The following is a 27,415-nucleotide window of genomic DNA, read 5'->3' as shown; positions in this document are numbered from 1 at the left end:
GTAAGCTTTATAAGTGCTTCTAATAAATTCACCCTTCATAAAATCAATTATATAATAGGATTCTTTAATAATACATCTGTATCTGGAAGCTTACATACTAAACTTATTTCACTGTGACTGTTTTAAGTTGAGCTTCATTACTAATCAATGTGATCCTAGTGGAAAAGTCTATTAGTCACATCCAGTCCAGTTACATTACTAATCCATGTGTTCCTGGTTGTAAATTCTTTGAGTTACATCCAATTCAGTTACAGTACTAATCCGTGTGTTCCTGGTGGCAAATTCTATCAGTTACATCCAATTCAGTTACAGTACTAATCCATGTGATCCTGGTGATAAATTCTATCAGTTACATCCAATTCAGTTACAGTACTTATCCATGTGATCCTGATGATAAATTCTATCAGTTACATCCAGTCCAGTTACAGTTCTAATCCATGTGATCCTGGTGATAATTTCTATCAGTTACATCTAGTCCAGTTACAGTTCTAATCCATGTGATCCTAGTGGAAAGGTCTATCAGTTACATCCAGTCCAGTTACAGTTCTAATCCATGTGATCCTGGTAGTAAAGTCTATCAGTTACATCCAGTCCAGTTACAGTTCTAATCCATGTGATCCTAGTGGTAAATTCTATCAGTTACATCCAGTCCAGTTACAGTTCTAATCCACGTGATCCTGGTGGTAAAGTCTATCTGTTACATCTAGTCCAGTTACAGTCCTAAACCATGGGTCTTGGTGGAAAAGTCCATCACCCATTTAAGACTTAATTTATGTAGATTTTAGACCACCATACTGATCTTTCTTTCAGATTTTATTCAGTAACGGTTCTATTCTGATCAAGATGACTGGGCTCTTAAGCAAATTTTCCCACTGCCTTAGTCATGCTTTAGTGTACAAATATCACCATACCCATCACATTTTTCCCTCTTAAACACCAAAACATAACCCTATCCAAACGTATTCTTCCATCTTATACCCCACAATTCCCTTTAAATCCTGAAGTATTCTAGCAGCCATGAAGACTTGGCCCTGAAGACCATGACTCTTTCAAGTATCGTGACATCCTGCTGTTGCACACTTCACAAATAAACCAGAACCTTGTATCTGGTACATCAGATTCAATGATGCCGTCCTTCCCTGCAGATTTAAGTTGTACAACTTCTCTTGAAAATTTTCAGCTGCAAAGAATACAAAAAACACGATTAAAGAAGGTAGGTTGTGGACAATTATAAACGCACTATTCCTGTTCTGTAGCATGACTTATTACTTTGAGAAATTTGTTGTAGATTATGGGTCATGGCAGGTATGAAAATTAATAACAAAAGATATTCCATTGCTATCTGATCAACAGTATGTTTTTTTCAAAAATACTTGGAAACTTAGTACCAACTAATTTTTGTAAAAGGCAAATGTGTCCCCTTACAGCTTCATTAAAACAGACTGAGAGTTGTATTCTGTGCGAAGGACAGGCAGACGTAATGACAACTTGAACAAAAGCAACATCTCTCCCCCTAAAATCAGATGATATAATATTGAATTAAGGCCATTAAACTGTGTAGAGAAAAAAAATGTTACTTGTTATATCTGCTACAGCCAATTTGAACTGTTTTAAGGTGTGGTCAACATATTGCTGTTTTCTGCGGCATCCTAACATCATCATCCCAGCTCCACTGTAAATAACAACAGTCAATAATTGATTAGTTCAGCTATACTGCTCCTAACTACTTCTATATCTGGTGCTCACCTATAGCAAACTTGGACATGAAGAAAACTAAGATAGTACCAAGTACAATGAATTCACATTGTCATCTTTCTTTACTTCTATGTACTATCACAAGCTTATGTCAAATTTGTCTATATCCAAAGAACAATTAAAGAGATCATTTCTAGATCCCTGTAAACAATTTTCTATTTTCAGTTGGTAAACTTAACGACTTTGTCAAAAAATCTGAAACTAGTGGTAAGTAGATTATGCTTTGGGCATTCAATAGCTCAATACACTGCAAACAGCAGTGCTGGCAAAATTACAAATACATTAAATATGAATAATCATATTCAAGTTCTTTAAAAACCTGTGATCGACAGTTGACAGGCTATAAACCTGTGACCAGCAGTTATGTGACAGGCTATAAACCTGTGACCAGCAGTTATGTGACAGGCTATAAACCTGTGACCAGAAGTTATGTGACAGGCTATAAACCTGTGACCAGCAATACACTAAACCATTGCTATGTACACGGCCTATCAAAGCAAACTTGGTATGTCCAGTTCACTACTGAGTGCCTTTGTATAAGCATACTAAACTTGTTCAAAATATTAATTTTTTACCTCTTTGACTGAATGTATGATAACGTATCTTCAAGTATTGCACACAGTCTCGCACATCCAACCTCTGGGCTAGGATCCTGGAAGAGCACAATACATCGTGTTTATATGTAAATGCAAAATTACCACAGCCATTCCAAAAACAATTGATCTGAAATCATTTACCACTACAAAAACACACAATGTATTACAACTAGACTGAAACACAGACTTCTGACTACCCGCATATTCCACTGATGTAAGTTTGAACATCCCCATAAAATTTTCCAGTAGTCCCAGACCATTCATAGTGGATAGGAACCAAGACTTAAATTTCTTACATTCTAACATTGCAATCTTGTATCATTTGACTGATTATAACAGTCTGCTCATGTTCCAGACATTCAAGAACACTTCTGTGAAACCATTAACAGTCCTGCAGGACTAATTTCTGTTTATACCGATTTATTTTAGGTCAACTGTGAAGCAAGTTTTACAACTGGTATTAATCACTCTAGACACCTCATTCCTGATGGAATCTATGATGGTATGAGAGAAGAGAAGTTTCTCTTTTAATGCTGAGTGCCAAACAAGGAAGTTACTGGTACCATTTTTCACATCTTTGGTAAAACGAGGCTGAGGATGCAACCCAGACACTATTCTACCAATAGGCTATTGAGATGGTACAATAATTTTTTACGGATTTTTTTGTTGAACAATAGGCAATCATCTCATCAAATCTGACGGCCATATGCCCAAAAGTGCTCAAGATATTGATAGAAATCACTTTCAGTTTAAAGATCACTGAAACCTTGACGGTTGATCTATTTGCCCTAAAACATTAGGGGTCATCTGTTAAACACATGCAATCATTCTATGAAATTAAAAAGCAGTAGGCAGAAGTATTTTTTATGTATTAAGTGGAAACTGATTTCAGTCTATGACAAAGTAGCCCATTAAAATAATACAGGTCATGTACTGACTGTAGGCAATCATCCTATGATGACTGTATTCTTTAGTTATTGAGCAGAAACTATTTTCAGTCTCAAGGTCATTGTGACCATGACAGCCTGACCCCCAGAATTACAGGGATCATCTAGTGACCAAAGGCAATAAATATATAAAGTTTTACTACCATAGGCCAAATTCTTTAGTCACTGACAAGAAACCAAATGGTCTACAGACTGACTGACAAAAAAATGAGAAAAACAATTTCTTCTTCAAAAGAGAGGGGGGCGTAAAAATTATGTCATATCATCAGTTTTAAATTTATTACATTCTAACTGCAGAACTGCCCTAAAATGCCTTATTTTAAAACTTGTTTTGATGTTTAGTCCTAAATTTCTTTAAGGTTCTAATAGAAATGATCTCAATACTAAAGCAGATATGACAAATATTAGAACTGTTATGAGGTCAAAACAATAAGCTGAAAATGTCAAACATTTATATATGACAGTCTGCTGACTGTCCTTGCAATACAGCAATAGAAGAAACCTTACCACAGACTGTTGCAGATAATATTCTAGGTCATCAACAATCACCATATCAGGTACAAGAGACTTGGAGTGAATAGCAGCACAATATTCTATCAGGTTTTGTACTTTATTCATATACCTAAAATTAAACACTATCTTCAATATGTTGATCTCACCATGTTTTTCATAAGTAATAAACACATCAATTAAAGCTGAAAAATTGAAACAAACAAGGTAGGTATATGTCTTCCTGAAAAAGAAGTAATTTATTAGAAAACGGTATAAGTAAGTACAATAAAGTTAATACATTTATAGATATGTAACGATAAACTAAAATTATGAATGGGGTCACACAGAGTTTAGGTATAACAAGAGCTGTCGGATGACAGCACGCTCGACTATTCGCAGAATTGATGGAAGAATGGGGTCAAGATATTTTATGTGTGTTCGGGTTTAACAACAATTTCTCAGTCATATGAACGACAGTGTCTACTTGTAGCAGTGAGCACAATGCCCAACTTTATAGTGCTGCCTCACTGGAATATCACGCCATAGACACATGACATGATACCCCACCCAGTCACATTATACTGACACCGGGCTGACCTGTCCTAGTTCTATCCTCTTAATGCGGAGCGCCAAGCGAGGAAGCTACTTGTACCATTTTTTACGTCTATGGTATGACGCGGCCAGGGATCGAACCCAAAACCTCCCGCACTTGAGGGACAAGATATTACCACAGATTTTCAGACAAAAAAAAAAAATAGATTAGACAAACAATGTTCCTGCATTTGTGGCTTTGGATAAGACTTGCACTAAATGGCAATGTGTGACCATGATGGTAATGAAGTGTTCAAACTTTCAAAGTCATATATCAAACATTTCAGACAAAATATGGAATAGTACGAGAAACTTAACTCATTTCTATGTCAAACAAGAGCACCGCCTTGCGGGTGCTGACGCTCATCTGATTTTTTTTGTGTGATAGAAATATTGTCCTACCCATGATTTTCTAAGTCTAAAAAGGGCCATCATTCTTGCAAAAAGCAGGATAGAGTTATGTTTCTTGATGTTCAGTGTCCACTTATGATGGTGAAAAACTGTTGCAAGTTTTAAAGCAACAGCTTTGACAGTTTATGAGAAAAGTTGACTTAAACATAATACTCAACCAAGAAAATGATTTTCTAAGTCCAAAAGGGGCAATAATTATTGCAAAAAGCAGGATGGAGTTATGTTGCTTGCTGTACAGGGTCAGCTTATGATGGTCAACAAGTGTTGCAAGTTTCAAAGCAATAGCTTTGATAGTTTAAGAGAAAAAGTTGACCTAAACATAAACTTAACCAAGAAATCTGATATTTTCTAAGTCCAAAAGGGGCCATAAATCTTGCAAAAAGCAGGATGGAGTTATGTTTCTTGCTGTACAGGGTCAACTTATGATGGTGAACAAGTGTTGCAAGTTTTAAAGCAATAGCTTTGATAGTTTAGGATAAAAGCTGACCTAAACATAAAACTTAACAAGAAATCTGATATTTTCTAAGTCCAAAAGGGGCCATAAATCTTGCAAAAAGCAGGATGGAGTTATGTTTCTTGCTGTACTGGGTCAACTTATGATGGTGAACAAGTGTTGCAAGTTTTAAAGCAATAGCTTTGATAGTTTAGGATAAAAGCTGACCTAAACATAAAACTTAACCAAGAAAACTGATTTTCTAAGTCCAAAAGGGGCAATAAATCTTGCAAAAAGCAAGATGGAGTTATGTTTCTTGATGTACAGGGTCTGCTTATGATGGTGAACAAGTATTCCAAGTTTCAAAGCAATAGCTTTGGTAGTTTAGGAGAAAAGTTGACCTAAACATAAAACTTAACCAAGAAATCTGATATTTTCTAAGTACAAAAGGGGCCATAAATCTTGCAAAAAGCAAGATGGAGTTATGTTTCTTGCTATACAGGGTCAGCTTATGATGGTGAACAAGTATTCCAAGTTTCAAAGCAATAGCTTTGATAGTTTAGAAGAAAAGCTGACCTAAACATAAAACTTAACCAGGCAACGCCGACGCCGACAACCGCTCAAGTGATGACAATAACTCATCACTTTTTTTCAAAAAATCAGATGAGCTAAAAAGGGCTAAAATGAGTTCAAGTCCTTGGCCTAGTTATGAAGTCTTGCCTACATAATGTAGACTGTGATGGTAAACAAGTGGTCTAAGTTTCAAAGCCATATGACAAACAGGTTAGGCAAAATATGGACTGGTATGAAACATTTAACAGATTTCCAAGTCAAGAAAGGGCCATAATTCAGCCAAAATAGTTGACAGAGTTATGTACAGATGAAAATCATGTTGATAAACAAGTGTTCAAAGTTTCAAAGCCAAAACACTGACTTGTAGGAAAACTGAATCAATTTCAAAGTCCAAAAAGGGCCATAATTCAGCCAAAATAGTTGTTAGAGTTATGTGCTCTTGCCTACAGATGGAAATCATGATCATCAGATGATAAGTAAGTGTTCAAAGTTTAAAAGCCATATGTCAAATAGTTTTGACAAAACGTGGACTTGTACGAAAACAGAACCAATTTCCAAGTCCAAAAAGGGCCATAATTCAGCCAAAATAGTTGTTAGAGTTATGTGCTCTTGCCTACAGATGGAAATCATGATGATAAGTAAGTGTTCAAAGTTTAAAAGCCATATGTCAAATAGTTTTGACAAAACGTGGACTTGTACGAAAACAGAACCAATTTCCAAGTCCAAAAAGGGCCATAATTCAGCCAAAATAGTTGACAGAGATATATACTCTTGCCTACAGATAGAGACTATTATACTGAAGAAGTGATAAAAGTTTCAAAGCCATATGTCAAACACTTTACACAAAATATGAACTGGTACGAAAAATTTAACCAAGATTTCTAAGTCAAAAGGGGCCATAATTCGGCCAAAATCCTTGATGGAGTTGTTTACTCTTGCCTTTAACTGGACATGGTGATGGTAAACAAGTGTTGAAAGTTTCAAAGCTTTATCTCAAAAGACTTTGTCAAAATGTGGACTGGTACCAAAAAACTTAACCAAGGTGTGACGCCCACGCCGCCGTGGTGAGTAGGATAGCTCTACTTATTCTTTGAATAGTCAAGCTAAAAATCAAAGACCCATAACTAAAAAATTATTCAATAGTTAAATGCAATCAGACTTACTACTAATCATCCCCCTGAAGTTTCCATTCAAATCCCACTATAGTATGTAAGTTATCCCAACAAATTTTATTCAAAACTGGCAAATCAAGAAACAAGAATGATGTCAACATTGTATGACACATGCCCATTAAAAGTGCTTGATAGAATACAATTTTAAAGTCAAAAACAGAGGCATAACTCCAAGAACAAGAGCACTGACCCTAAAGCGTTCACTCTAGCTATTATGAAATCAGAGAAGAATTATTGTCATGCAGAGTTTATGTATAAAAAGCACAGGGCCATAACTCAGTGAAAAATTATTCAATTATTAAATGCAACTAGGCTTACTACTAATCATCCCCCTGAATTTTCCATTCAAATCCCACTATAGTACAGAAGTTATCCCAACAAATTTTATTTAAAACTGACTTTTGGGCAGTCACAAATCAACAAACAAGAATGTTGTCAACATTGTATGACACATGGCCATTAAAAGTGCTTAACAGAATATTATTTTAAAGTCCAAAACAGAGGCATAACTCGAAAAACAAGAGCGCTATTGACCCTAAACCATTCACTCTAGCTATTATGGATTCAGAGAAGAATATATTCAAAGTTTCTTCTTAGTTCTATATTAGCCTATATTATATACATGTCACACACATGGGCATGGCCATTTTTGAACCTAGGGCAATAATTTGAACAATTAAGGTAGACAGTCAAACCCTGATATCACACACCAAATATCAAGGCTCAAGTTATTATGGATTCAGAGTTTTCAAAGTTTCTTATATATAAGGATATAGTATATACATATCACACCCAGGGGTGTGGCCATTTTTGACCCTAGGGCAATAATTTGAACAATTACGGTAAAGTCAAACCCTGATATCACATGACAAATATCAAGGCTCTAGCTATTATGGATTCAGACTCAGAGAAGATTTCAAAGTTTCTTATATATAGACATTCCCCTTGGAATTCAAAGATAATGTTCAATAATATGCATAGTGAATAACTTTATAAAAAGTTTATATATTATATATATTTTTCAACTCCAATTACTCCCATGTTACTTCAAATTTACAATTCTGTAATCAAGCTGTAATCAACTGATAATTATGTCACACTATGTTTACTTCTCATCAGATGCCAAATTCGTAAGGACATTGATATCAGTTCTTGCAAATTAGAACTTTGCCTGAAATCATGAAAATCTAGTAACTAGGTTTCAAATTTTAATTTCCCCTTTTTGGCCTATATCATGCTGTATTTTCCCATCCAGAAAGCCACAGTTGTTTTGAAAAAAAAAATAAAAAAATCACTGTCAATTTGAGAAGGGAAAAACATTACAGGAAAATCTAAATGCAATTTTGTTAATTGTATCAACAATTCCATCTTACATGAATGTTAGAGTTTTGAGTAAACCAGCAGTCTCAGGTCTCGTCATCCCATGGACAGATAATGGCATCTGAGTAAGTGGACTGCGACTGATGTAGGTCACATGGTAATCTTGACTGGCATACGCAACTGCTGCTTGAAACAGTAACACTGTCTTACCACTGAAATGATAAAATATTGCAAATTACTACAAATATCACAGAAGTATTGTTTAATTAGCATACGTTCTTTTAGGATGGTCTCACACAATGTCTTAAGTTAATATTATTTAACTGGATTCGTGAAAAAAGCTTTAGCTTAGTAAAATCACCCTTGAACATACTCAGAGGAAGCATGCAGCAATGTATGCTCTAAACATTAGGCTGTAACAAAAAGGCGGAGTTTTGAACCGGAAGTACATGTGCTCACTGGAGGTTTTTTGTCTGGTAAGTGGGTTTTTGCGTTATATTTCATACAATACCAAGTAACTGTATGATTGCTCTGGAGCAAATCTGCTGAATATGATGGTCCCTTACATGAACACAGTGATTTCAATGTTCCTGACCATTGAAAACTCACTGCATTTATGAACACGGTGTTTAGTCAGGTGTTCCACTACCACAATTGACCTTCACTTATTCATTTTGACAATCAGGTTCCTGTATTTTAGAAAGAATTGTTTTCTTCTATAGTCAATGTTTCATGAAAATCATTACTAAACCAATAGGACATAATGCAGTAATCAAGATTCTAATCTCAAAAGTGCTCTGACTTCACAATGATTTAACAAATATACTCTGTTTATTGAGATGCTCTCGAGTGTCTCCCACATAACTAAGAGGCCAGTACTGTTTCTTCCCTGGAAAAACAGCTTTGCGTGTACTGGCGCTATACACCAGGCACATTAAAGAACCTATTATAGGCTATATCTAAATGATTTCTCTCTGTTCTGAGCGCTTTCTCTCCCACTGTCCCGCTGTCAGATCGCCCTGTGTCTGTACAAGTAGAGGATGAATTTGGCACCTGATTGATTGGTTTAATATACAATAATATTGAAATGAAAGTGCTTATCTAGATTTTTGTTTTCAAAGTAACAATAGGACTTGAATTATTTTGAAACTTACCAGTTTTCATCCCCAAGAAAAACCAATGGACAATGTTCCTGACTTAAGAGCTTCAAACAATTTGTAAGCTTAGACTGATCTTCAACATTCTCAGTCTGTAACCATGGAGATGTTAGGGGAAGGGAATATAGTAGACCAGTCATCACCTATAAATAAAAAGTAACAGAAAACATAATAATGTTTTATTATACAATCACTACACACTGCTCCATTTTCAAATTCTTCAAGAGATGTCAGAATCAATCTAATTCTTTTACTAGGCTTATTTGGCAATTTAATAATGACGTACAGATTAAACTGTTACTGCTAAACTAAATTATAGAATGTGTAAAGTGAAGGTTCTTACATATTGATACTACATTTATAAAAGCATTTAGTTTAATAAATATTCGTAAACACATTACATGCTTTTTGAATAGCATAAGTAAGAAGATGTTCTATGAGACAATAATATTGTGCGGAAGATGTTTAACGACATATCAAACAGGGCTTTTTCAGGACCTGGGGAAGGGGCCCAGGCCTTTAGTGCAGGGAAAAATTAGTGCACTTTTTACAGAAATTGTTGTTTATTTTAGATATTAACAACATAAAAAGGATGTTTGAGTCACACACTAAAAAATTTCCTCGCATCTGTATCTGCAGTAGAACTTGTTTCCAGGGAGGAAAATGAAGTTGAACAATCTGACAGTAAACTTGTTTCCAAGGAATGAGCTGAGGAAGAACAACTTGTTTCAAGGTTTGACCAGCATTCCCATCGACTTTTTGCAAAGTGGGTACATGTACTCACATACTTCAGTAAATGTGGGTACATGATAAACAAGACAGCCAAGATGGCCCTAGGTCACTCACCTGAGTAACACACCAAAACAGTGTGAACATGTTTTACCTAGTGATTTCATGGAGACAAATATTCTGACCAATTTTCATTAAGATTGGACTAAAAAACGTGGCCTCTTGAGTGTATAAAACAAGCATTTTCTTAAATTTCACCTAGTGACCTCAGCGATTTTTTTCCTTCTTTATAAAGTACCCCTAAAAGGACCTTTTCCCAATTGAAAAATGCAATCTTTTTTCCCAATTATCATCTAAAAATTCCCCAAATGACCAAATAAAGTTTGCATTTTGATGATTGCAGAAAGAAAACTTAGTTACATTGACAGTCACCATGATTTAACCATTTAAACAGTTTGTTTGATGCTATTTACATGGAATTAAAGGAAGAAGCATTCTAAATGATGTTATTAATTAACTATAAAAATTCCTAATCTGAGTAAAAACCCCACTATTTTTCCCAATTTATCCAGTACCAGACCTTTTCCCAAAAGGGCAAAAAAAATCACTGGACCTAGTTCTTTACCCCAAATGACCCAGATTGGAACTTGTCCAAAATTTCATGAAAACATTCCAACAAAGTTTTAGGAAGACTGGAGCAAAAAAGTGCACTCTAGAGTGTATACAAGCTTTTCCTTTGATTAGACCTAAAGACCTAGTTTTTGATCTTACATAACCCAGATTTGAAATAATCCCAGCCTTCATGATAACAAACATTCTGACCAAGTTTTATGAAGACAGAATTAAAAATGTGTACCCTAGGGTATAAACAAGCTTATTCTTTGATTTGACCTGGTGAATTATTTTATGACCCCACATGACCCAGATAACAATTCTTCTGATCGATATTTCATGCAGACAAACATTCTGACCAAGTTTCATGCACATCAAATGAACAAGAGTGTTAACAAGCTTTTTCCTTTGATTTAACCGGGTGACCTAGTTTTTGACCCCATATGACCCAGTTTCGAATTGGCCTAGGAATCATCAAGATAAACATTCTGACCAAGTTTCATGAAGATAGGATCATAAATGTGGCCTCAAGAGTGTTCACAAGCTTTTCCTTTAATTTTACCGGGAGACCTAGTTTTTGACCCCATATGACCCAGTTTCAAACTTGGCCTAGAAATCATCAAGATAAACATTCTGACCAAGTTTCATGAAGACAAGTCATAAATGTGGCCTCTAGGTTGTTAACAAGCTTTTCCTTTGATTTGACCTGATGACCTAGTTTTTGACCCAACATGACCCAGTTTCGATCCAGACCTAGAGATCATCAAGATAATAATTTTGTGCAAGTTCATCAAGATAATCATTTTGTGCAATTTTGTATCAAATCAAAGTATAAATGGCTGAAAATTAGAAATAGAAAATTCTGCCCCTTTCAGTGGTAGTAGTTCTAGAACCCATAATGGAATCAATATAAATCTAGTTGGTTTTCAAAAGGTACCGAGATCTTATTGTGACTTAAGTTGTATGTAAGTGTGGTTAAAATCAAATATAAATGTTACTTCTATCGTGTTCACAAGGTAAAAATTAACAAATTTTGGCTCTTTCAGGTGTCAATCGGGCCATAAATCCGGAACCTATGATTGAATCTGACAGATTCATCATGGAATCCAAATTTATTGTTGTTGAAGATATTTTGCAAGTTTGTATCAAATCAAACCATAAATGAAGCCTCTATATGGCTGCAAAAGCCAAAATAGCAAATTTTGACACTTTAAGGGGCCATAACTCTGGAACCCATGAAGGAATCTGGCCAGTTTTTGAAAGGAACCGAGATATTATGCTAATACAAGTTGTGTGCAAGTTTGATTAAAATTGATTGCAAAATGTGGTCTCTTCGTGTTTACAAGAAATTATGGATGGACAGACGACGGTTAATCACAAAAGCTCACTATGTAATAGGTGAGCTAAAAAGTTGCCTTAGTTGGGTACAATCCATACAAACTAAAAAATATGTTCCAACTGAAACAAAATAATAAACAAACCAAAAGTTTTGAGAAGTAACACTTTTATTTTGCCTGTGTTTGCCAGTGGTTTGTTTTTACCTAAACACCGGAGGGCTACAGCTAGGACCTCAGTTTCTTAAGAAAAAAAAAACGAAAAAACCCTGTGTCATCAAATGTCGTCGCACCACGTAATTTTACGCACACCTATTTCGACGCCATTTTTGTTTTGACCTCGTTCTCGATTAACCTGGGGTTTCCGATGATGTAGCTACTCGGTGTAATGACAGAAAACATCATGGTTAATTTTACCGATAAAAAACTTGGAAAGATCAGGATTTGAAGATATTTATCAACTTACATTTACCCTATACATGATTTTTAATGTTTCTACTAATGTTAATTTTCATCCATTTTAAAAACGTCCCTGTGGAAGCTTAGATTAAAAAAGTTACTGGAAATTTTGTTGTAAGTCTGCAGCCGACACTGGTGCTATCAAGGTCACATCACTGCCATGTGACATATGTAGTCACACTATTTTGGAAGGTGTACGCATTATATATCAATGTGATCATTACCATACACACTTCATTTTTTTCTCTTGTCAAGTAGGCTGTGAACACTGGGTTCATTTAAAGTTTTGTATAAAACAAAATGTGCCAAGTTCCTCTGTAAACACTGCAGTCCAGAAAAATGAAAGAAAAACATCAGACAGTGTGTATAAAAAAGCAGAGTGATTTTTTATGTTCTTAGCCCCTTATGTTCATGAATGTTTAAATGTTCTCAGATTTATTTATATCTTTGGCCTTAAATATTGATTATCTACTTGCATCTGCTTTTGTGTCAAGTTTTATTGCAGCATCCATGACAGTTATGGTGTAGCACATTACTTACAGTGACTGCACAAATATTTAAGCCAATCAAAAGCTTCGTAACAAGTATCATGTAAGTTGCGTTGAAATAGGTGTGTTAGAAAAACACTGTGACTCAATGCAGACTTTGAGCACCGGTATAAATTACAGACTCCGGTACATACCGGATTAACTAAATTTGAATGAAAATATCATAAATGTTTATATTTTGTAACCATGGTGATATTAACCCTAACCTTTAGGCAGTGGCTAGAGAACCGGAATCGGTTCCCTAGACAGCAAACTTATTCGTCCGGAACCGGTTCTCTAGCCAAAGTAACGTGCATAGGCTAGGGAACCGGAATTTTATTTCTATGCATAACTGGCGAAATTCACTTTGGTTTCTTTCGTAAGTATCATGTGCATGTTCTTATCTTAATAAGTTAATTAATTTACTATTTCAGCAAGCTATGCCCTGTTATTTATTGTGTTTACTGTGTCTCAAGAAGTGTACTCGCCGCATACTGTCCGCCATATTGGAATGATAAATATAAACTAGTACGAATGAATGCGAAAGCCGAAATAAACTTGAAATTTAAACTTAAAAGTGTAAGACAATAAAGAAACGATTTAAAACAAATTAAATAATTTCTGTATTAGTATTGATTACATATTATTGACGTGAAATGCCGAGGTGTTACAAACCAGTATTTAAAAAATCTGTACGAAGTTTTAAGGGCAATTAAATTAATTTGTTCATCTATAAACATGTAATGACGCAAATACAAACCAATATTATTTTATATTTAAATAATTTAAATATAGTAAAAGTTTAAAGCAAAATTTAATAACATTTAAAAACTGCGAAGTATAGGTCATGCATTTATTCGTACTAGTTTATATCATTCCAATACGGCAGACACAGTATATATGCGGCGAGTACACTTTTGGAGACAGTAAACGCAGTTAAATGCAAGGGAATAGTAAAATTAATTAAGATAATAATATGCATGACACTTACCAAGAAACAATGTGGATTTCGGCAGCATTATGCATAGAAATAAAATTCCGGTTCCCTAGCCTATGAACGGTATTTTGCTTAGAGAACCGGTTCCGGATGAATAAGTTCGCAGTCTAGGGAACCGATTCCAGTTCTCTAGCCACTGCCTAACCTTTAATCAGTATTTTATGCATATTGTACACTAAATGCATGCAGACATGCAAAAATATGCATATTTTTGCTGTGCGCTACAACTGATAAACACTTTCGGGCATGCGCAGAAGACCGCTCCAAGTCCAAGTCTGCAATGAGTTACATCGGTTAGAAAAAAGTATGGCCGACCATACTAGTTGTTGTTTACCTTTTGATTTCTGGCAGTCAGTTGTTTAGAATAAGATGTTATTGGTATGATTCAGTGCATAAAAGGTTAGTGCACATGCAACATCTAATAGTCACGCATGTTACTGAATGAAAAAGTGCGGCCATGTTGCTTGTTATGTGCGTCGAAACTGGTGAGTCTGGGATGGAATTCGAAGTGTTGCAGACAGAACGTATTATAGCGAGCTCGAAGAGCAGGCCCAAAGGGCCTGCTCGAGAATCGAGCTTTACGGTAACGCAAGTATACTTGCACACTTGGTGGTGGATTTGAAAAGTTTCGTCGGAAATTTAAAAGCGCACCCTAGCAGATAGGTGCTCACAGGAAGTACTTCTTTCCGGATGAATACAGAACTTCATTCATTGCTAAAAATATTCATCACTCAACAATAATGAAAAAATGATTTCCAGTGTTTGAAAAAATATTTTTCATTTAAAAGATCAGCATCGGCCAGAAAATGGAAAACATGTCAGTAATAAGCAGAAAGAAACAGGAACGCGGTATTGACGTCACCCTGATACCGGCTTCCATAAATTTTGCAACGTATGATATTCACTGTTACAGTATGGTGACACTAAATTAGACTTTTTCAAGTGAATAGGTTTCTCCTGAATTCTTGTGACTAGTGAATAGTTTCTTTGTGACAAATAAATGATGCATAATATTTTTAGCTAAATCCGATTTCTTTGAGCTCGCTTTGAGGCTTTGCCTTATTTCATATTAGCCGTTGCGTGCATTTTTAATTTTAGTCTACATTTTGATCAGTATAGGTCACACCTCAGCTGACTGAGCTGCTCCTATATTAGATCCCGGCCTGAAATAACAAACGAGAGACGCGTTATTTTAACATATATCAGCCTACCTATTCCGACAGATTTTTCGCCAAATTTGCCCACGAAAATATTACCTCCTTGTCTAAAGATCTCGCTATGTGTTAAATCTCGCTTCTACCGTATTGTTCTGTACAATTCAGTGCGAAAGGGCACCACCTCTCGAAATGGACTTTTACTTGTATAATTACGACAAAACTAATAAATGACATCTGTATCTGTCTACCTTACCATCAAATCTAAATCCTCTGCAGAAAGCTTACAGCAAGACCTCTACTGTTTAGAAAAATGGGGAAAAGAATGGTCAATGGAATTTAATCCCGATAAATGTGAAGTTCTTAGAATATATCGTAGAAGAAATCCTGTTATATATCCTTACACCCTACATAATGTCCAACTTCAGTCCACTGACCATGCAAAATATCTTGGTGTTACCCTAAATAATAACTTGACCTGGTCAAATCACATAAATAACATAACATCCAAGGCCATGCAGTAATACCCTTCGCTTCATCAAAAGGAATGTAAAGACTACCAACAGACAGGTTAAAGAAATGGCCTACAAAACCTATGTCCGCCCCCAGGTCGAGTACTGTTCCACGGTCTGGCACCCCTGGCAAAAATATCTCATTCATAAAGTAGAAAGGGTACAAAGATCTGCAGCCCGCTATGTTTTAATGACTATCAGTATACCAGTAGCGTCTCAGATATGTTATCAGAACTAAATTGGAAGACCCTAGAACAAAGAAGAAATCATTCCTCCCTGGTTATTTTCTATAAGATAAGAAATGAATTAGTGGCTGTGGACCATCATCATCTCACACAGACACGAAATTTAAATTACTTAATTCCACAGTCCAAAACGTCGTACCATGCAAATTCCTTTTTCCCCAGGACTATCAGACTATGGAACAGTTTACCAATATATATCCAGTCCAGTCCCAATTTGCAGACATTTGTCAGCGGGCTGGACTCGCAGTCTCTCTAAATACTATAATCCACTGATTTTAAACTGTATACTTTGGGTCTTTTATCTTTTTAATTTTGCACGTAACATTTTTACTAAAACATTGCTTCCTGACAGCGCCTGCCAGTCATAATCGCTAGACGATTGTTCGGCAGTAGATAGTTGAAGTTGAAGTTGAAGTTGAAGTATTTTCTTAACTAAAAGTGATAGATAAGAATTTTACATGGGACCGGCCAGGCCCCGTGTTCACAAAACAGTCTCAGCTGAATTTGATAATGAAACTTTATTTGTCATTTATTTTTAAATAACATGTTTTAGAGTAAATTTTGGTAAATTTTAACTTAAGAACTATTTTTAGGTTGCTATTCAGTATTGATGGTCAGTCTCACTTCGTATTTAACCTTAAAGTTCTAGTAATATTGATATTAAAATTTCAGAATCAAACTCAGCTGAGACCGAAAAATGTTTTGTGAACACGGGACCTGATGGTCATTTTGATCATATATATTTGAAACCGAAATATACCGATTTTTTTAGGACCGCGTCCAACGAAATGAACATATTCTTGCAATTTGCTATTTGTCATATATAACGAAAACATGTATACAGTCTGACCTACTTGTAAAACATCAACATTGGTTTAAAATTATGTACATAAGGTGTATAATTTCATAATTATGTACAAGTTCTTGTACAAGCTTTGTTAAAAACTGATAAATTGTTATCAAAATATTATCTCAAAACAAACAAAAAAAAACTACACAATTCACACGCACCATATAAGGAATAGTTTCCTTTCAAAAATGTATAATGGCTTCCTCATCTCATTCGTAAGGAATGGATACTGTCTCAGAAATGATAACAATAATTTTCAGTTTAAATATTTGGTATCCTTTCATAACGGCTATTATATTATGTTGATGAATATTAAATTTAACCTGTTCGATTCATATGTCACATCCATCATCTGCTGTACGTAGTTTTGAAGTATGAGGCTTATCGTCGGCAGAAGTGGTGGAAAGTGTGCACCGTAAATTCATCAAGCGAATACTGAACGTTAAGACAACCACAAACACTCATGACATATATGGAGAATTTGGATGCTTCCATCAATTATTCACAGAAAACGGAAGACTATAAAGTACAGATTCAAACTTTCTAACAGTGACCTTACAAACTGTATTATCTCAAATATGCATAGATTGTTACTAAAAGGGGCGGAATACAGAACTAAAAAATGGCTTTATAAAGTTAAAACGTTGTTGAATGAAAGTGGTTTCAGAGAAGAATGGATGGACTCCGACTCAGTTAAAGTTAAACGAAAAAGGGAATGTTGTTCTTATGTTAATTCCGTCTGCTAGAATTTCTTTAATCATTTAAAGAAATGAAAGAATTTACAAAATCGGCTTAAAAGTGAGAAAATTATGAGCATTTAAACATTTAATCAAAATGGCGGTCATTTTGTTTCCATGGCAACAAAAATTGGCGGATTTATTCAATTTCAAGATACATATCTGAAAATGTTTACTTATTTCTATCAAACAATTTTACTACCTTTTCAAGCTATAATGAAAGAAATTACCATTTTTTTACATCTTACATTCAAGAAACATATAAAATTAATCTATTTAAAAGGTTATTTGCTAAATAAAGAATTCAAAAGTGTATAAATGACGTCTTAAACACACTGAAATGGCTGCCTGCATGATCAGCCATTTTCTTATATTTCAAACTGCCATATCGTTTTCAATAGTTATCCGATTTTAAAAATTCTTTCAGCGTTATGAAAGGCTTGAGGATGGCTTACATATAACATTATCAGGCTCTCCTTGCCCTTTAAACATTTCATGGTTATGTTTAAAAATAGGATTAAAGACATGTAGGTTGCTGAATGGCGACAGGGCTTAAACAATAGCCCTACACTGATGTTGTTCAAAGATAGAACTCATTTCAAATATCTGAGTACCTATCACTAATTGAAAATTGCAAACATAGGCACATTTTAACAAAGTTACGTTTGTCTTCACACTGTTTAGGAATAGAACAGGGCAGATATAGGATTATACATAGAAATGAACGTCTATGCACATTGTGTATCATAAAAGCAATTTAAGATGAATTCCATTTTACCTTGGAATGCCCTGTCTATAGTAATGCTCGTTAATATAGAAGACAGTGTATATCCCCGCGCTTTGTGATATTAGGGCTGTTATATTTCGATCTTCTCAGACGGTTCAGCACAACTTTTATGTCGTGTTATTGGTGTTTAGTTTCTCAGCTTGAACATTTTGGCCTGGGTGGTTCCAATTCTCCCGCGTTCATAGCTTTGGTTATTGTATCTCTTTATTTTAACTGGGGACCATACGCCACTTTTCATGGAATTACACGCTAGTGTTTCATTTAAAGTTCCATGTGCATCGCCATATGAATACATCTGCGGATGTCTTTAAATTATTTTATTTATTTTTTGTACTTGTAGCATGTGTAAATGTTGAGTTCTGCTCAACCCGGGGCTAGAAGGCATGGACGGTAGCAGGCATTTTCACTATGAACAGGCTCAAGCAAACCGAGCCTGCAACATTTTGTACAATTGATATGCTATATGCATAAGATTTATCATATTAACTTTATGTTGTGTTATGTTGAAGTTGCTTTAGAAATATTTTGGCAATGGTCATTGATCCACGAAATATTTCAATTTGTGGCAGTATTGAGTAAATTAGGTAGGTTAGTCTATCTTATCTATTGAAGAAAATACCGATGTCGATTAAGTAAAAAAATAAATGTCCATTGCATAGATGTTTGGCGAGAACAAAGAAGTATAAAATATAACTCTTTGGTGAGAAACAGTGCATTTCGTAAGGCGTGGTAGCAATAAATTGCAATATTTCGACTATAAGTTAAATAAATATATTATTAAAAGTGATTAACATGTAGGTTTACATGTTATGTATAATATCTATTGAAGGAAATACGGGTACCTTTCACATTAAAGACATTATTTGAAAAAATATCCATTTCGTAGAATTAAGTTTTGGCGAGGAAATGTCCATTTCGTAGGGCGCGGTGGCGACAAATTGAAGTATTTAGGTTATAAATGAGATATATATGTTATCTTAGTAATCAACATGTGGGTTTCTATTCATCAATTTTTGAAAATACCAATATTATTGAAATTAAAGTTACAATTTATATAAAAAAAGTCCATTTCGTAGAATTTTGTAGGCGCGGTGGCAAAATGTTATATTTCAGTTATAGGTTAGATAAATATATTATTAAAAGCTACCTACATGTAGGTTTACCTCTTATCTGAAATTTTAAAACCAAATTTTAGTTCCGATTTTAAAATTAGTAAAATATTTATATATTGTATACATGATAGTGGCAGTCCTGCTGAAGGAGTGTTAATACCATATTGCCATGTTCACTGAATCTTCAACAACGCTACACTCTCCAGCAAATCTGATAAATATACCCGTAATATTTCGAAATAAAATTGCACATCACTGCCATTTCCTATGAGCAAAAACTTCACAATGAGAAATAGTTAATGTAAAAAAATAATTATTTAGAACTACAAAAGTGGTACAATACAAAAGTATCTATCATATGTTCGTAACAATATACTGCATTTCTGATAAGATACCTTGAATGAAACAACTATTCAACACTAAGCCATTGACAGGGTGAGTCAGATTGTAAATGTATGATTCAAGTCAATAATCGATAATGTCAAAATTATTGAAACATCAACGATATTTGGCTGTACTGTTGATTATCAAACAAGAATTGTAGGTGTCACAATTTGTCTACCTTCATGATTCCATTATAAATTTTAGTGTTCCATTACCTTCGAAGCAATGTAGATGCTATAAATTGATTTCATTTGTTAAGTATTACTCCTCGGACTCAGTACCACACATTTCGATGTCCTAAACGTTCAAGTAATCGGGATTGGAAATACATCTTCCAGTTCAATGAAGCAATTTTAATACGAAATAGGAAATTGATTGATCTATCTCTCAGATACTATCTGTAGATGGAATCCTCATGCCACATAAAACACATTTGAACACACCAACGTCACAAAAAGTTACAAAATGTTTGTGAAATACACACTTGTAGAATGCTTAGACAGAACAAAATATCATTTTCTCGTACAAAATGAGTGAGGTACACAGGTTATTAAATCAATCATAATTATTTGTAAATAGGGAATATAAGTAAATACCGTTGATATATCAATAGTTTAGATAACAAAGAATATCCATGGGTATGCATCTTTGTAAGGTATTAACAGATTGGCTCATCCTACCAAGCTCGCAACATTTTTGACTGGCTTTAAAGCACATAAACACTAAATAGAAAAATGGCGGATTCAAAGAGTCCTCAGATTATTTTTCTCTGGAGAGCTATTTTCCTTATTTTCTTTACATCTTTTTGCTGAAATCACATGACAGATCTATGATTGACATGTAGTTAGAATTTTCCTAATGAAATTATAACCTGACAGATTTTTTCATAGATCATACACCACCACTACAATTTGGGGTCTCATTTTTTAGCTGATTTTGCAGTTTGTGTGTTTGACTGAAAATATTTTTCTTGCCCCCACTTTTCTTTTGATTTTTATTCAGCAGTGCCAATATTCTTCAAGAAAATATAAGTTACCGGTAACCCATAAGTTACAGACATTTAAAATGGGTCCTGATGTGTGCTGCAGCCATTGGAATTATGTCAATTTTATATCTATAGAATAAAGAAGAACAGCTAATTACATGTAGTGTGTTGTAACCTTAATGACATATTTATTTGTTTAAATGATGATATATAGATATACCATTGTATTGTAACACTGTTGTAGGAACCATTCATTTTAAACATATTCTTTTTGTCGCTGGAATTTTATTGCTGTTGGAAAATGGCCATCTTTCCTGTCATTTCAAAGATAAGTCCCCGAGTCATGTACATCTAATTATTTTTACTATTGACCAGTAACATGAGTGATAAATAAGTCAATAAATGTTTTATCAGATGACATCAGAAATTACTTTTCACAGTATTGTTTGACTTAGACCGGTCCACAGTATTGTACGATTGGATAGCGATGACCTCATTTAGCTAATTGGGAAAGGTCAACTCGACTCAACTCCACTCATTCGAAAAAGGACATAGACAAAGCACAGTAAGGGTAATATTAATGATTCTTCATTATTTTAGTGTAATTAACGATGGAATTCCATACTTAGACTCTTTTAGTTCAGTTTCATAACGTCGATAATATTTGCTGACGTTTAAGAGTTGAGTGAAATTTGGATATGCAACAGTTCCGGATGGCTTACAGTTAAATGACGAATTGCGTTTAATTTGCGGGGACATACATAGGCCTATCTATGTATAGTCCATATTCCTGTGCTCTAGTTGTTTGTATGAATAGGTAACAAGTACAGTGATTTAGTGTATAGTGGAGCTTTGGGTATAGAGTCAGGATAGGTAGAAAATGATTGCATTTGACTTTCATTACTGTAGAAATTGAACTGAAATACAGTTTAAATGTTTCTTTATTTTGTTATTCTTCATATGTAATCCAATGTAATCCAATGATAATCAAAAATATCCTGTAGTAACTTAATCGATATGTATGTAAAGTACCAATAGTGAGTAGTTGAACTAATCCGACGTATACAGTTTGTTTTATATTGTGACGGTCAAACTGTGCGGTGGCTGCAAAAGTCAGAAATTAAAAAGCAGCCACTCAGCGGCAGTAAGCTTGTCTACAATAGTGAGTAAAATGCATATGATGTTGTTTTGACTGTTGGATTTAGGTTGTAAATGAAATTGTTTTAGACGTCATACTGCTACATCGGCACAATGTTGTAAAACCAGCTAATATCACAGACACCTGGGGTGTGGAACACTTGTCCTCCCCCACCCCCAGCCCCAACTGCTACGAACTTGTATATGACCTTTTTTTGTCATCAGTGTATGTCCCGACGTAGGCGCTAATCGTACAACAGTGGTAAAATTTATTTGAGCTAGATTGAAAGAAAAAATCCTCTCTAACTTGCTTAAAAACATGCATTTAGTTGTGTGTTTTTAAGATATTGAGAGATGACTTTTTTTAAAAACTATAGCTTAGACAATGCAATGAAGATGAAAAAATGTTACACAGGCACTTAGTAGTTCTACACCCCTAGTGTCTATGGCCAATATCAAACCATTAATTATCTATAATGTTTATGATGTTGTGGATATATGTTAAGGCGTCACAGGTGTCAGGACCAAAATCAAACCAAGATAAAATGTTGGTTACACGTTTGCTGGGTTGGCTGTTTTGAAAAGAGTATAACTTATTCTTTTGATTTTTAGTAAAAGTTCCTTGAATGTTTGTTGTGAAGTAGTATTTAATGTAAAATGACCAAAGCTATCATGTAGGGAGGAGAAAAATCACTTGAAATTTTGTTAAAATCTGAAATGATTTAAATAGAATATTTATTTTTCCTTCTGATATATAGTAAAATATTATATATTTTTTTAGTTGGAAAGCAGGGAAACTTTGTTAGCTATCCACCATGCTTCGGGATTTTGACTGGTTGGTGTTCAGTTAGAGAGATTGCAACTAGAATATATCACATGATAGATTAATTAAGCCATCATGATAGGTTGAACAAGTAATGGAGTATGGCTAGACTAGATTACTGTAGTGTTATTTCTAGAGCTCAAAAAGGGCAGGGTGCTGTCAAAAAGGGGCAGGGTGCTGTCCGAAAGGGGCAGGGTGCCCTTTTAGATGTGAAAGTTACCATAGCAGTAGTTGCATTTCTAGATGTCTATAGTTAACATGTATTCCATTTATCTTTATTCCACACTTAAAAGAAATGTCACACAAAGAGCTATAAAAATAAATTTTATTATACTTCTTTGTATCACAGAATAAAGTGCTAAATCTTCCCAAAACCAGTAACAAAGTTTACAAAGGCTTTTTACTTACTTTATAGTTTAGGTTAAACCATTCAAGCCTTTCCCTTAAAAATGTCACCAAGAATGTCAACTTATTCATATGAATGTGAAATAGTTGAGGGCCTTAATATAAGCTTAATCTTGAAATCAAGATCATGTTGTAAACAACATAGTTAAAGGCCTGTTTCAGGTCACATTGTAAACTGATAATTATCAAAAGTCCTGTTGTATTTATCAGGTCTTTCATCAATATTTCATTAACAGAAAAGTGCTATTACAGTAAGGTTAAAGTTTACTAAATCGCATATCCAAAATATACTATCCGGATACTGGTACACTTTCGGAATGTTGTCTGAAATTAGTTTTTACTCAGTTTAAATGACCCACTAGGGTAAACCAGAGATAGTTCCACATATTTTGATGTTTCTCATCATAAAAAAATACACCGACTGTCAGCTTTTTGAAGGAAATATGGAAAAATTGCATACGACATCGGGAGTAATAAGACTCGTGAACGGACATTCTAAACTTTCTTTTACTTTCGATAATCATTAAAATGTGTGCATTTTCTAGTTTAAATTACAGTAGAATCAAACTGCATTGATATATACTTGTTATACTAAACGACGGTCTAATTTAAATTTTGCTCAAAGAAATCTAGGGCACTTTTCACGTGCTCGGTAATCAGCTGGCCTCTTACGCACGCTTTTTTGACGTTTCACAGGATCCATACTCTTTATCAATTTGTTTTAACACTTCACTGATTCTCATTACCTGTGTGCACTCGCCGTGACGTAATTTGCTGATCAAAAAATCGTCGAGGCATGTCAACAGGGAAATTGGCGGGATTTAGCATAAGATCAAAGGCAAGAGGGCACATTTTACGGGCAGCGTGGCGGCAGTAAAAAAGGGCAGGGCGGGGCGCCCCGCTGCGTCGCTCTAGAAATAACACTATTACTGATTAGTACTTTATGTTATAATTTCATATTCAGTATAGCTTCAGTCTAAGTTAGAGCCAGTTATAAAGATATTTACAAGAATTATGTTCTACTTACAACTTTTTAGCTCCACTATTCGGAGGATAAGGGGGCTATTCTACTCGCCCTGGCGTCGGCGTGACCTTTCTTGGTTAAAGTTTTTCGGCAACCTTTGTTTTTCTGTCATCTTTGTTACTATTGCATATATCTTACTGTAACTTGACATAAACATTGTCCAGCATACAAACAAAGTATATGCAGGGGCTGGGCCTATTATACTTAAGGTCAAGGTCACCAAGGTGTTATACTTAGGTTGTTTGTAAGGTTAAAGTTTTTCGGCAACCTTTGTTTTTCTGTCATATCTTTGTTACTATTGCTTATATCTTACTGTAACTTCACATAAACATTGTCCAGCATACAAACAAAGTATATGCAGGGGCTGGGCCCATTATACCCAACGTCAAGGCCACCAAGGTGTTATACTTGGGTTATTCTTAAGGTTAAAGTTTTTCGGCAACCTTTGTTTTTCTGTCATATCTTTGTTACTATTGCTTATATCTTACTGTAACTTCACATAAACATTGTCCAGCATACAAACGAAGTATATGCAGGGGCTGGGCCCATTATATCCAACGTCAAGGCCGCCAAGGTGTTATACTTTGGTTATTCTTAAGGTTAAAGTTTTTCGGCAACCTTTGTTTTTCTGTCATATCTTTGTTACTATTGCTTATATCTTACTATAACTTCACATAAACATTGTCCAGCATACAAACGAAGTATGTGCAGTGGCTGGGCCCATTATACCCAAGGTCAAGGTCACCAAGATGTTATACTTTGGTTATTTTTAAGGTTTAAGTTTTTTGGCAGGGGCTGGGCCCATTATACCCAAGGTCAAGGTCACAAAGTTGTTATACTTGGAATTACTTTCATGTTAAATTTTTTCGAAAGCTTTGTTTATAGACATATCTTTAGTACTTTAAAAGATAATTACTTGAAATTAAAAATATTTCTTTATAATCATCATCTGCATGACTTTTTTGTGTGGTTACAATCCCCAACTCTTATTATATTTTTGACAGAATTATGCCCCTTCATACTTAATGTTTTTTGGCAATCTTTGCTTTCTGGATATAACTTTAGTACAATATAAGATAAAGACTTGAAACTTAAAATGTATCTTTATCATCACATCTGCATGTGTGGTAACAATCCCCATAACTCTGATTTGTATTTTTAACCAAATTATGCCTCTTTCATACTTAAATTTTTTGACAAACTTCGTTTTCTTGACATAACTTTGGTACTATATAAGATAATGACTTAAAACTCAAAAATTTAATATATCTTTACCATCATCATCTGCATGTGTGGTAACAATCCCAATAACTCTAATTTGTGTTCTTGACAGAATTATGCCCCTTGGTGCATCTTCCTTTTAAAAGTAGAGGGTTCTTATTGAGACAAATATTCATTTTACTGTCAAATCGCCGAATAGTGGAGCACGCTGTCTTACGGACAGCTCTTGTTAATAATGAAATCATAGCTTTTTACTAGCATTTACCATATACAGTGATACACCTTTGATAGAGTAATAGGATATGAGTAACAGGAACTCTAGGCTCTGGTTTTTGGAGGTCCAGTTACTGAATCCCTTGCCACTACCAGTAGGGAAATGTTTTGGTGCCAGACTAGTCATTCCATTTAGCGTTCAGGTTTTATCCTATCTAGACTGTATTTTTTTCATTGTCCGACTTTTAAGTCTTGTTTCAAGTGTTATTTTTAAGCATGAATATTCGCCAGTTACACCATCTGTTCCTTTTATTAAGGTCCTGTTTAAAACATACATAGAAAGCTGTTAAATCACCAATAAATTGTTGGAATAAACATTATCGTTCAGCATAAAATACATGATTGAACTTTACATATTCACTATTTTATGAAAAAAATAAAGTGCAACTTTCTTTTTAAGTGGTTTCTGTTTAACATCATTGTTAAATATTTCCGAATGAATAAATTAATGTTTATTGAGTTTAAAACAGACAGTTATACTTATTAATTTATAGTGGCCGCATGCTATGATGTTACGTGTGTAAAATGATTGAGTGATAAACAAGAGCTGTCTCATGACAGCACGCTCGACTATTCGAAGAATTGATTGAAGAATGGGGTCAAAATATTTCCACAGATATTCAGACAAAAGAAATAAATAGATTAGACAAACAATGTTCCTGTATTACTTTGATTTCGATAAGTCTTGCACTAAATGGCAATATATGAGGTAATATCAAAGTCCAAAAAGGGCCATAATTCTGTCAAAATAGTTATGTACTCTTGCCTACAGATGGAAATCATGATGATAAGTAAGTGCTCAAAGTTTAAAAGCCACATGTCAAATAGTATTGACAAAACATGGACTTGTATGAAAACAGAACCAATTTCAAAGTCCAAAAAGGGCCATAATTCAACCAAAATAGATGACAGAGTTATTTTCTCTTTCCTACAGATAGAGACTATTATACTAAACAAGTGATAAAAGTTTCAAAGCCATATGTCAAACACTTTACAAAAAATATGAACTGGTACGAAAAACTTAACCAAGATTTCTAAGTCAAAAGGGGACATAATTCAGCCAAAATCCTTGATGGAGTTATGTACTCCTGCCTATAACTGGACATGGTGATGTTAAACAGGTGTTGAAAGTTTCAAAGCTTTATCTCAAAAGACTTTGTCAAAATATGAACTGGTACGAAATATTAACCAAGATTTCTAAGTCGAAAGGGGCCATAATTTGGCCAAAATCCCTGATGGAGTTATGTACTCTTGCCTATAACTGGCCATGGTGATGGTAAACAAGTGTTGAAAGTTTCAAAGCTTTATCTTAAAAGACTTTGTCAAAATATGAACTGGTACGAAAAACTTAACCATGATTTCTAAGTAAAAAGGGGCCATAATTCAGCCAAAATCCTTGATGGAGTTATGTGCTCTTGCTTATAACTGGCCATGATGATGGTAAACAAGTGTTGAAAGTTTCAAAGCTTTATCTTAAAAGACTTTGTCAAAATATGAACTGGTACGAAAAATTTAACCATGATTTCTAAGTCAAAAGGGGCCATAATTCAGCCAAAATCCTTGATGGAGTTATGTGCTCTTGCCTATAACTGGCCATGGTGATGGTAAACAAGTGTTGAAAGTTTCAAAGCTTTATCTTAAAAGACTTTGTCAAAATATGA

The 27,415-nt window shown here is 34.6% G+C and overlaps 2 protein-coding genes across 6 annotated transcripts in view; one reads left to right on the top strand and one right to left on the bottom strand.

The window, feature by feature from the left end:
• Positions 1 to 43: 43 nt before the first annotated feature.
• LOC123551489 (ATPase SWSAP1-like) lies at positions 44 to 15,463 on the bottom strand. Of its 3 annotated transcripts, none has more exons than XM_045340464.2 (7): positions 15,317 to 15,463; positions 9,445 to 9,590; positions 8,344 to 8,502; positions 3,806 to 3,920; positions 2,331 to 2,407; positions 1,578 to 1,672; positions 44 to 1,180 (listed from the first exon to the last, which is right to left on the bottom strand). In XM_045340464.2, the coding sequence occupies exons 2-7, from the start codon at positions 9,585 to 9,587 to the stop codon at positions 1,050 to 1,052; spliced, it is 720 nt and encodes a 239-aa protein (XP_045196399.2). In that variant the 5' UTR covers positions 9,588 to 9,590; positions 15,317 to 15,463; the 3' UTR covers positions 44 to 1,049. The 3 variants fall into 3 exon arrangements, with proteins under 3 accessions (XP_045196399.2, XP_045196401.2, XP_053396939.1); XM_045340466.2 differs by having other exon boundaries at positions 15,362 to 15,458; XM_053540964.1 differs by lacking the exon at positions 15,317 to 15,463 and adding an exon at positions 14,440 to 14,757.
• A 5,842-nt stretch (positions 15,464 to 21,305) lies between these two features.
• LOC123551487 (uncharacterized) overlaps positions 21,306 to 27,415 on the top strand; it is an 84,903-nt gene continuing 78,793 nt past the window's right edge. The window contains exon 1 of one of the 3 annotated variants that reach the window (XM_053540958.1): positions 21,306 to 21,436. The gene's annotated coding sequence lies outside the window, so the exon portion shown is untranslated. Of the gene's footprint in view, positions 21,443 to 27,415 lie in introns of all 3 variants that reach the window. The other 2 variants (XM_045340463.2, XM_053540955.1) reach the window with 2 other exon arrangements.

This window comes from Mercenaria mercenaria, chromosome 4 (assembly GCF_021730395.1).
Source record: "Mercenaria mercenaria strain notata chromosome 4, MADL_Memer_1, whole genome shotgun sequence".
NCBI classification, from domain to species: domain Eukaryota; kingdom Metazoa; phylum Mollusca; class Bivalvia; order Venerida; family Veneridae; genus Mercenaria; species Mercenaria mercenaria.
The sequence above is the reverse complement of the archived record's forward strand: the minus strand, read 5'-3'. Positions and strand labels throughout refer to the sequence as shown.